The sequence below is a fragment of the Anser cygnoides genome, chromosome 8 (assembly GCF_040182565.1).
Source record: "Anser cygnoides isolate HZ-2024a breed goose chromosome 8, Taihu_goose_T2T_genome, whole genome shotgun sequence".
NCBI classification, from domain to species: domain Eukaryota; kingdom Metazoa; phylum Chordata; class Aves; order Anseriformes; family Anatidae; genus Anser; species Anser cygnoides.
Window position 1 is genome coordinate 29,972,842 of NC_089880.1, and position 11,712 is coordinate 29,984,553.

An 11,712-nucleotide genomic window follows, 5' to 3' on the forward strand; every position below is an offset into this window, starting at 1 on the left:
TATAATTGATTTGCATTATTTTTTTTTTAAAAAATTAGTTTTCTTTATGTAAATGTTGGGTTGAAAATACCCATCTAAGGATTGAAACAATTCTCATCTTGTGGCTTGCAGACAAAACAAATGAACAATACACAGCAAGACAGAATAGCTAAGGCTAGCTAATTTACTGTGAAAGTCTGGCAGAGTAAAACATAAAGATGCAATAAAATTTGAATTTTGAATTATAAAATCTAAAACTTTCTCATCTCTCTTCAAAACCTATTGTATTGTTTGAGAATTTTAAGTTACATTTAATCAAAAATTGAATTATTTCTATGAGTATATTCTTGAGGGGAACTTACTTTGCTCAATTTAGGTAGAACAGGAATATTACCTCTGATTATTTCCTAATCAGCAGTGACCTTTTTGTTCTTCTTTTTGTTTCAGAGAAATGTTTATTCGGCTGCAGCATGAAAATAAGATGCTTTTGTTGCAACAGGAAGGATCAGAAAATGAACGTATTACGGAGCTCCAGAATCAGCTGGAGCAAAAGCATCGGACAGTAAATGAACTAGAAACTGAGAAAAGGTAATGGGTGAAACAGCATCCTAAATGCAGAAAAATGTGGTTTCTGGCCCGTCAGAATGGTCTTGTGGCTTCCATCTGTAGTATGGCACTCTGCAGGAGGCCATTTACCCTTTTTCTTTTCACCAATGTGAAAAAAACAGGAAAAGGTAATGAGGAAAAGAAGAAGGAAAGCTTAAATGTGTTGTAAAATTTGGCAGTTCTGTGTCTAGCATGCTATGAAGAAACTTGTTATTCATAGAATGCTCTTAGTTCTGATTTTTGGGAGACCAAGAATGGATATAAACTCTACTTCTAGAACTGCAAACAAATGATGTTTTTATAATGCAGGGATATGGTCTGAATTTCTCTATCACTTAATGAATGCTGAAAGCAGTTTACTAGGACATGAGTATTTCAGAGCAATTAAGCTTGCTTAAACCTTAAAATGATTCTGGGTCTGTCATTATAAAATGTTTAATAAAGCTGCCAAGTGTTTGTTTCAGCAGAAGTTTAAGTCAGACTAAAAGAATTTGAAATCAGTTTCTTTGTGGCTTAAGTGCTGCTGCGTAAACCCTCTGCAAAATTACCATCTAAGCATGGAGAAGAAAAATCTTACTGTGCTGTGATCTATTTACATAGGTATTAACTGGCTTTTCTTGGTTTTTCTACCTAAAAGGCTAAATGAGGAGCATATTGGAGAGTTAAAACAGCAGATTGAAGATCTACAAAAGACTTTGCAGGAGCAGGGATCCAAGACAGAAGGAGTAAGTGAAAGCTCAGGCTTCTTGACCTTGAATTCGTCACTCTGGTTTTGTTTAAGATCCTTCAGTATACCATCAAGTCTTGTTTAGACGTGCCTCTTTTTTGTGGATATGTGTAGTTCTGATAAATACTAAGAAGGCAAGATCCTGGGTAGGTGCGTTTTTTTTTTTTTTTTTAATTGGTGTAAGATACCTTTATGTTGTTGCAAGAGTAAGCGAACTTGGAAACTGCTTTACTGCTCTATGTCAAAAAAATACACCACCCATTTGTTTTCACTGGAAAAGAACCATATTTTGTGTGATTCCATTTTTTTTCCCCTTCTTTAAGAAACTAACTATTCTACCTTTTACTTCTTCAAATTTCTAATTGTAGGATTAAGTGATGCTATAATGAGAAGGATGGCTTAAAGAAAAAAGATGCTGGTGTTAGTTTTTGCACCAGACAGATACCATGAATGCAGTTATGGAAATGCATAAAAAATGCAGTTTTTGAAGCTATATTTGGCCTAGCTAATTTAGGTGTGCTAAGTATTCTAGGCTCATCTGTAAGAACACTTTTAACATTGTGCAGTGTGAAGTATTGAAATTAACTGAATTTTAACTTTCTTTCGTAGTCTAGCAACCTGAAGCAGAAATTGGCAGCACATATGTAAGTATGACACATGCATCCTCAATAACTTAATTATGCCAAATAGTTTGACTCTTTTAGCACATAAACTGTCTAAATCTTCATACCGATGCCTTGTTTTTTCCAAGTCACTGTCTTGAGAACCCATGCATGTAGCGAGTTAAGTATTAGCATTCAGGTTTTGTCTATTCCAGTCATGATAATCTTGTTATAGTAATATTCACTTAACCATCTCTTCATTGCCAGTGGCAGTTTACTGTTTTGATTCTATAACAGACTGTTAAACCCATCACTCTTGCTGTACTCAAAATGCATTTAATTCCTCTGAAATATGTCTATCCTTCCATCAGATTGTAGATTATGCTAAAGAGATGCTAGAAGTGTTTTCTGATGTTTTTTTCACTTTCTTGCTTCTAGCTTTAGGTAAACAAGCTGGATTCAATTTGAAAGTCACAACTTCTATTATTCTTCAAAAGTACATACTAGTATTTCTATTTAAACTCAAACAAATCACCAGAGTTTAAAGTTGTTGCTTAAACGTTTCCTATGATCAAGTTTCAGCTGTCATCTCTTTTAACTGTGCATGGTATTAGTTGTCAGCTTAATCCTTAGTATAGTCTTTCATTTGTAGGGAAAAATTGAGTGAAGTTCATGATGAGTTACAGAAGAAGGAGGCTGCTCTTGCAGAACTGCAGCCTGATGTCAGTCAGAACCGTAAGTAGTTGTTTTTCCTTCCCCACTGTTACATTTCTTCTGAAATGATTCCCATATCCTCTGGGCTATGGGATACTTGTCAGGATAAGGCTTTTTGCTAGTGTAGCTCTAAAACCTGAAACTGGGAAGAAAAAAACAAACAAAAAACTTTTTTTGCAGAGGGAGGCCTCGTGAGGGCATTGTTTTGTTGAACGGTAGCTTGCAAAGTAGGAATTCAGGGTCAGATCTAAGACTTCATGGTACAGCTGAAACAAAAGTAAGAACTTTGAGAGGAAATTATATAGAAACTGAAGTTGTTTGTGTTTTTTTTTTGGCGGGGGGGGAGGTTAAGTACCATGCCTACTTTTGTTTTGTATCTCATTGTTAATGATTTCTGTAAACAGCCCAGAAGATTGGAGAACTGGAAGCAGCTTTGCGAAAAAAAGATGAGGACATGAAAGCAATGGAAGAAAGATATAAAATGTACCTTGAGAAAGCAAGAAATGTGAGTGGCATATTTCTGAACATATACATTCCAACAAGCTGTTGAACACGTTGACTTGTCCTGTCCCCTTCCCCCCTAAAATTAGTAGCTGCATGTTGCATTTTTTGGTCAAATTGCTCAATTGCAATCAGTGTAATGTATGAGAGAATACCGTTCAGCCTGAACCATGAGATGCATTAATGATTCTCTAATAAGTTTTAATATCTTATTTCATACTGCAAAAGGCTGTTTTTCATCGTGATTACTTGACTAGTTTGGTCTGCTTTTGTATCTTTCCTGTGAGCAAATGAGATACAAAGCTGACATGTAATGTATTTGTTTTGCCTTGTACAGGTGATAAAAACCTTAGACCCCAAGTTAAATCCAGCATCAGCAGAAATTATGTCACTCAGAAAACAGATAACAGAGAAAGACAAAAAGATCGAAGCATTGGAGGTAAACATTTACATATATTTAAAAATAACTTCTTATGTGTTCTGCTGCCTCAGATATTGGACACTCAAGTTACTGTTTCTTCATGGTCCAGTGCCCTTCAATGCTGCATTCAGTTAGGAACTGCGCAGACGATCCAACCTAGAGATTTTTAGCTTAGCTAAATTAACGTTTTATCATAGCATGAATCTGTCTGGGCAGTTTACTTTTTAATAGTCTTCCTGTGTACAACTGAAACACTAATTTGAGTACTTTTTACACTCTTTGAAAAGCTCCAAGTGAAACTGCACTAGCCTAATGGTTTTGTTTCAATACACTAACTTGTACAGAAGTGTGGAGTCTGACCTCTTTCAGTAGTAATGTAACTTAGTTGGTGTGATTGACTAGGTATTAGGGCAATGACTTGTTTAATAAACCCATTGTTAGCAGTGATTTCGTATACTGGAGTGCCTGAAACCAGAAGAGTATAACCCGTTAATGCAGGAAAATTTGCTTGCCTGTGCTTCTCTGAAAGGAATGTTGGCAGTAGTCCAAGGGTGAAGGAAAACTGAGAAATGCTGCATTCAGTTTTATAGCAGCACTGATGGGACTGGTTAGAGTAGTTACTTCAGCAGGTACTACACTAAACTGGGAGGAGCTGTTGACTCCCTGGAGGGCAGAGAGGCCTTGCAGAGAGATCTTGACGTATTAGAGGGCTGGGCAATCACCAACCAGGTGAAACTTAACAAGAGAAATGCTGGATTCTGCACCTGGGACAGGCAGCCCTGGCTGTACGCACTGACTGGGGGATGAGAGGCTGGAGAGCAGCCCTGTGGAAAGGGGCCTGGGGATTTTGTTCAGCAGTTTGAACACGAGCCAGCAGTGTGCCGTGGCAGCCAAAAGGGCCAACCGCACCCTGGGGTGCATCAAGCACAGCACTGCTGGCCAGGTGAGGGAAGGGACTGTCCTCCTGTGTTCTGTGCTGCTGTGGCCTCACTTCAACTGCTGTGTGCAGTTTGGGGGGCTACAGTATAAGGAGGATATAAAAACACTGTGTCATGTCCAAAGGGCGACAACAACGATGGTGAGAAGTCTGAAGGGCAAGACACGTGAGGACACACAGAATAGAAATTCAGTAATACAATAAGAATATTCTGCAGCTGGGGTACATTCTTGTTCTTGAGTTTTCCTCACTTTAAAGTGAAAAAAGACTGCTAATCTATTTATAGACTTTCTAATAGACCCTGGACTTCCATGCAGTTTTTTCCCAGCTTCGAAATAAGTTTCGAAGTTGAAGCAGCTAAGCTTTAAATAGAAGTTGCATTTCTCGAGGTAGCCTGTAATTTCGTTCTGTCATTTAAGGAAGTATCTTTATTTACATCTGTAAGCCTTCTAGCTACTTTGCATGTTTAAGCATTTCTGCTGCATGTGCATACTTCACTCGGGGGACTGCAGTAAGTTTATGCAGATTATTTCTATGTTTTAATTGATATTCTTCTCTGTCTCTTTCCAGACTGAAAACAAACTTGCTAAATTACGTGATTATGAGGAAAAGCTAATTGTAACTGCCTGGTATAACAAGGTGGGTCAAAAGTTCATTTGTCGGTATCTTAGAAATCAGAAAAACACATTTTGCTAAGTGTGGCAGTCAAATCTTACATCTCTGTTTTTCTTTTGAAGTTCACTATAAACTGGTGCTTAGGACAGAAAGCCAGTAATTTCGCTACTTGTCTGAAATATCCAGCTTGCAGGTTAGCATGGCCTGGTGCCTAAAAACACTGAACAAAGAAAAGGAGACAAGTGTGAGAGTTCCAGTTTAAAATGAGATCACGCTCTTCGACTTGCTAATCCTGACTGCAGGCCAGAATGCAAAGTTCAATGAATTCTAGCTAGAATTTCCAATACTGTTGAGGTAACTTGGGAAATGCCAGCATCAACATGCCTGACAGCAGTGTAAAGGGAAAATGATATAACAATCTACTATTTTGTAAAATTATGTTTTTAATCTTTTCTATTTGTCTTTGCTTTGGAACAGGAGACTTAAAATTTGTCATAGGCCATGACTGCCATCATGATGTACCATTTGCTGTCATAACTTTATGGAATTTATGGATTTTTCAAACTAAATTCTTGAATGTTCTGTAGTTGTTTGTTACTGTTGAGGTTCTTAGGCTTGAGACTGAGAGAGACCATGGTTCCAAAGATTTTCACGTTCCTGCTTTAGATGTGCGGCATCTAGCACAGTGTTTGTGAAGTGAAGCCAGAGCCATCCTACAGCAGCGTTGTTGCAAGGGGTTTTATAAAGTTAGATTACTATGAAAAGGACTAGAGATAGTTTGTTTTCATTTGAAGCAAAGCGCAGAGTTTCATACACACTGGGGAGGGAAATCAAACAATGAAAGTAAAATTAAATGTCATGCTTAATAAGGGAACAAGTTCACAATGAACTAAAATTAATGTTATATAATGAGTGAATCTTACGTTCTTCTGCATTGGTTCATATCTTGCATGGCACCACAAGGCTATATTAGAAACATAATAAAAGCAATTCTTTGTGCATGTTAAGTAAACGTTAGTTTTGCGTATGAAAGATGACCCATTTTTCTTCTGTTTTGCTGTTGTGTTAAGTATTATCTAATTCATTTACAGAGCCTAACCCTCCAGAAACTAGGTATGGAAGCTAGACTGGTTGGCAGTAGCGGTGCCTGCAGAGATGGCCCAGGACGCTCCTTTCTGGCTCAACAACGCCATGTCACCAATACCAGAAGGAATCTCACTGTTAAAGTACCGGGTGCAACATCTGATTGAACCACAAGGACCATGAGGGAAACTCACAAGCTTAAGTGTCCTTAAATGTTTTATAGCTTCCATTTTAACTACTTGATGAAAGAGGAGGTTATGATGGAGGGCAAATCTGAATTCAACATCAGAACCTATCAAGAAGCGATAAATTTGATCAGTGGTATCTAGAAGGTAGCACATAGTTTTCCAAGTAGAAGTAGATTTAATAACTGCAGTATGTATTTACAAGCACAACTTAAGATTTATATTTGCCTTCAGAATATATTGTAAATATAAAAATTGGCACTATATATTTAAAGCTATTTAAAGTGTTTGGGCTAGAGAGTCAACTTTTGTAACAGGGAGATGTTATGCAAAAATGTACTTCAGGAAACTGGCAATATTTGACGTTTTTGCTGGGCTCTTCTAAAAATAAATTTAAAAGATCAGTACCAAGTTTTAAAAATGCTTTTTAAATAATATAACGTACAGTTTTAGAAGTAAGAAAATATTTGCATTTATTTAAAAAGTAAAAATAAAAAATAAAAATGTAGTACTAGTTGACTTGTATAAGAGAAGACAGGCTTTGTCATCTCAAGTCAGAGGCACAATTACTCAGTCTATTTAAATAATGATTAAGTCTGTGCATATATACACTAAGGAAAGCCTGTCTTTTAAGATGTTGAATTCACCAAAGCCAAATAAGCTGACTTTTTTTCCTGTTTAAGAGAAAAAAAAGCTATTGTATTAACTGAAGTCTGGGCTATGTTTTAAAAGTCTGGAGTGTTGGTACACTGCATTTATGGCGGGGGGAGAGTGAGAGGCCAGGGCGCAGGTAGTGTTGGTGTGGGTGGGAAGGAAACCCGTTTATTTCCAGCTATTTATACAACCTCTTGAATAGAAATTAATTTTCTTCATTTTTAAATGTGGTTTCACTGCAGTTATTCTGAACTAATTGTGCTATGCAGGCAAATGAAAGATTGTTTTGCTAATTGTTGGCGGCAAAAATTATTTGTTGGCAGGGAGAAGAGTGCATGAACTGTAGTAGTTCCAGTATCTAGATCTAGGAAGATGAGATTGGGATTAATACCTGAAATTTGGGTGGGGGAAGTTGTTACCTTTCACAAAATGATGTCACTTTATTTACGAAGTGTCTTATTTTCATTGCAAACTGTATTTTTAAGAAGTTTGCTAATTCCATTCTTCTTTGCAAACTGTCTAGAACAATCTCATTATACCTGTGGTTAAACAAAATAAAATTACAGCACGCCTTAAATGAATGCACTTAACACTAAGTAGTTGAGGGTGCTGTACCAGTCCAAAACCTAATGTAAATCTCAAACATATGCATGAGTGAAAGCATATGTCTGCACCACTAAGGCCATCTTTTGAGAACTGGGTTCAGCTTTGCTTTTGCAGAATTTTCTGCTACTTTGAGTATGTTTTGAATTGTGAATTCTGTGTAGTCTTGCAGTTTGCATGCCCCTCAGTATGGCTTGCTCTTTGATTTCTTCCTTCGCAAGCATCTTAATCTTTTTCTTGGGCATTATATGCAATGCTAGAGAAAAGGGAAGTATTCATTTTTAATACTTAGTAAGCGTTGCTTCTTAATTGAGGTGATGGCTTGCAGTGTTAAACGTTTAGGCATTCCGTGAAAATTTCTCCTTGCAAAACATACATCTACACGAGGCATTTAAAAGCCACACTCGTGAAAGGTGATAGGAACAGAATATTGCAAACGAGGTGTTGTTGGACAGTTTTGGCTGTCAGGTTGTGTTCTTCAGGACTCTGCTTTTTTGGACTACCTCTTGGGTTTTGAAGTCTTTTACTGCTGCAGTGATAGTTTGTTTTTTTTTTAATTATTATTATTCTTAAGATACAATTGTGTATTTAATCCGTTAGTGGTGTGGGAGCTGGTGGTGAGCAGCGGAACATAAGCATCTTGCTAAGGCTTACTCTCACTTTTCTAAAGCCTAGTACTTCGGTGTGTTCTAGTGAAATGTGAAAATGTCACTGATGGTGTCAAATGGGTCTCAGCTTTTGTTCTTTACAGCATGAAAACTTTCATGGACATCCTTCAAGTATTCATTTAGTTAATAGGCTTGATACATTTGTTGTTCTCACAGTGGTAGAGCTGTGTCAGTAGTTATATCAGGTGCTGAATAGTGAAAACCTTGGAGCAAATGTCTTTGATGTACGCTTCTCAAAACTGCAGACCCTGGGACCAAAAATGACCAAGAACCTCCCTATTGTTTAATTAGAAGCTTGTCTTCTGAGTAGCAATGAAAAAATTTAAATACTGAACTACTACTGGGGATAAGCCTTTTTCAGGGCAGGGTAGTCCCCAGGATTCTTATTGGGGATGCCAAAAATGAATCAGGTGTTCACATATTAGAAAAGATTTTACTTATTTGGGATTTTTCAAACTGATAAAACGTCAGTGGCTAAATACAGTCTTATTTAGCATTTCTTTGGGATTTTGAGAACCTGTGGAAGAATGGCTATTTTATAGCTGGTTCAACTTGCATTACGTTCTGTGAATGAGGAACTGATCTGCAGAAATAACTATTTGATAAGCCATACTGTTGTATTCACTTCAGCTCATCTGGGTGTGCAGAAAGGATCGTAATAAATATCGTTTTAATATGAACTTCATTAACGTCAAACACAGCTGCTACGAGAGTTGCTGTGTTATGGCTAAATGTCACGTGGCACAACAGCAGAACGATGCTAATCTAAGTGCTGTTTGATGCAGCGTGCGCCACTGTTAAGCTTGGCCATTGCTGGGGCAGGGCAAAGAAAGAGGCTGCTTGGCTCTGCAGCAGGATTAATTTGTGTCATATCCAGATTTCACGGTTAAGAACAGATTCAAATGATGAGTTGAAATCATGGAATATTGCTGAATTTAATCAGCACTATTAGTAATTTTGGTCGTTTTCTGGTAAAACGGGTAATACAGATCCAAAGAAGCAAAAATAAGTTCTGATTGACATATCATTTGTTAACTCATAATTTTCTTTATATGAGATTAAGAATAACTGTTATGGAAGAGAAGTGTTTTGTAGCAATAATACAAATTTGGCGCTAGTAGGTTCTTCTTAAGGTGGATCAGGCAGCAGTTTTGAGAAGACTTTTGGAGCAGCTGTATTGTAGTGGATTAAGAAAACGATAAAAATTTTCACTGAACTCATTTTTTTTCCTTCATTAAATATATATGTATATGGGTATTCTATTTTATACAATATAAACTTACTTGGAAATAAGTAATATAAGCAATACCGATGTTTTATTTAAGTAGCCATAGTTTAGGAAATAGAAAATGAAAACAATTGTTTGAGTTTATAATGTCTAGTAAAATGATTTTCTTAAGACTTCCTTGCTTTTTTCCCTTTCCCCCTACTAGTCAAGCTAGAGTTAAGACTTTCTGTGTATCAGTGTCTACATCGTCAGTTTAAAACAAATGTAAACACTGTGTTGCATAGAACCTGAAAAGTTGCACTAATTTTTAATCTTTTTTGTTTGTTTCTTTGGAAATAATTCTTTTATATTCACATAAAGATTTTTAAAATTAATTTATTGGTGTCTTTATTCCAAGCAATGCCTTTAATGGTCCCTAGGTGCTGTAAGTATCCATACTTGTAGGCAACACATGAAGTGATTCTGCATGTTGTTACAATCACACTGTCCCAAATGTCCCATTATGTGATACGTGTCTTACAGCAGCAAATCTGAGGTGTGTGCTGCCTTCGCCTTGTCTTTTCAGCTTGTTCCAGCTTACAGTTCTGCTTTTATGTCGAGCTGGTTCCCTCTCCTCAACTGGCTGGCAGTCATCTGGTGAAGTGGAAAGGCTAAAGCCTGCTACAAATGAGCTGTCAAATGACTTACGTAATTGCTTATAGCTACTGAAACAAGTTCAGATCCCTGCATGCTCTCCTCAGCCACACCACAGAGAACACTAATGAACAGGTACCTGCTTCCACAACCCTGGCCCATTTTTGTTTGGAGAAGAAAACTGACTGCTTTCTTCAGTCTGCGTTGCAGGTTGTTAGTTGGACAACTTCCCTGTTCCTGAGCCCTAACCTCAACCTAGAAGTGAGACTGAGACCAGGCAGCCACTCAGGGCCCTAGCATGAAGAGCAGCAGGGAGCAAGTGGCAAATTTCCTTCAGGGGCCTTGTTGCAGACCTGCTTTTACCACAGAGCTTGATTTTTCTTTTCTCTGAATTGTGATCCTTCGCCTGAGCAGCCTGACATGTAAGCAAACACTTGTATTGCCTGTTATCCATGAGGAGGGGAAGCTGAGGGATATCCTGATGCAGAAGGGTCTTTGTGCTGGTGGAGATGTCCCAGTGAGGGTGAAGCAAATGGCCAGATACAGAAGACTCTCTCTTTTGTGTGCATATGTGTTATTTCTAAGACAGGACTTAAAAACATTTACAGAGAACAAGACTGCAGGTGTTTATTTGAGGGAGAAGGGAAGGAAAGGGGTTATCAGCTGCACAGGAAGCCTGAGCCAAGCTGCAGGATGTTTTCAGCCAGTATCTGTGGCTCAGCTTGAGGGGAGCTGCTGTGGGCACGCACTGGGAGCCCCCGCTGCCTTCCTGAGCAGGGGAGGAACGAGCAGAGCAAGGGACGCTGTGTGCAGGGGGGCTGGTTTCCAGGCGCTTGCTTACCCAAAGCAGCATCCAAGTCAGGCTGCCTGGCCCTGGCACCCTGTTTGCTTACACCTTTTCTGGTAGCTCCTTCAGAGATGAGCGCTGCAGCTGGAGGCTTGTATTTTGAGGTGATTGATGTCCCTGGAAGAGAGCCGCAGCAGTACAGACCCCGGTGCAGAGAAGGGGTGGGGAGGTCAGCCACCCGTGTGAGATGGTTTAGGGGTGTGTGGGGCAACATGTAAGGAGCCACTGTGCAGAACAGTCATGTGAAATGTGCTCTGTGCTCAGAGCTTTACTTACCAAATGGAGACCTGGAGGGGAAGGAAGCCTTTGTATATAGCAGCAGCCTGGGAAAGGAAACTGGAAACTGAGCCAAGGAGGAGGGAAAAAAAAAAAACCTGACACCTGCAGACTGGTAGTGCTTTGGGAGTAATGTGCACAAGAGAAACATCACTGCGCCCACCTCCCTTTTCCAGTTGATTCTAGGCATTGAGCCCACTTCAACCCTTCCTTCCCCTTTTTGCTCTCATAAGGAAGGAAAAGAGAGAACATAAGGTCAGGAAAATCAAAGGAACTTCCCTGTTTCTGTTGTGAAGGGAAGATGCGGGAGTCTCACTGGGAGCAGGACAGGAGGGCTGCTGGCACGAGGGTGTGGGGAGAGGAGGGTCAGGGTTGTCTTATCCTTCTAGTAGGCGCCTGGTCAAGTCTTCATCTTAAAAAAATAGGTTGGTTG

General features: G+C 38.8%; 1 protein-coding gene and 1 long non-coding RNA gene across 4 annotated transcripts in view; one reads left to right on the top strand and one right to left on the bottom strand.

The window, feature by feature from the left end:
* HOOK1 (hook microtubule tethering protein 1) overlaps nucleotides 1–9,897 on the top strand; it is a 40,259-nt gene extending 30,362 nt beyond the window's left edge. For all 3 annotated transcript variants that reach the window (XM_048061975.2, XM_048061976.2, XM_048061974.2), the window contains 8 exons: nucleotides 427–567; nucleotides 1,223–1,310; nucleotides 1,922–1,956; nucleotides 2,567–2,649; nucleotides 3,033–3,133; nucleotides 3,467–3,568; nucleotides 5,058–5,126; nucleotides 6,194–9,897. In XM_048061975.2, the coding sequence (XP_047917932.2) occupies nucleotides 427–567; nucleotides 1,223–1,310; nucleotides 1,922–1,956; nucleotides 2,567–2,649; nucleotides 3,033–3,133; nucleotides 3,467–3,568; nucleotides 5,058–5,126; nucleotides 6,194–6,352 (778 nt within the window). In that variant the 3' untranslated portion in view covers nucleotides 6,353–9,897. The remainder of the gene's footprint in view (nucleotides 1–426; nucleotides 568–1,222; nucleotides 1,311–1,921; nucleotides 1,957–2,566; nucleotides 2,650–3,032; nucleotides 3,134–3,466; nucleotides 3,569–5,057; nucleotides 5,127–6,193) is intronic.
* LOC136791392 (uncharacterized) lies at nucleotides 9,498–11,362 on the bottom strand. The gene is made up of 2 exons (XR_010833332.1): nucleotides 11,280–11,362; nucleotides 9,498–11,120 (listed from the first exon to the last, which is right to left on the bottom strand). It is a non-coding gene; the product is annotated as an uncharacterized lncRNA (long non-coding RNA).
* Between the last annotated feature and the right edge of the window lie 350 nt (nucleotides 11,363–11,712).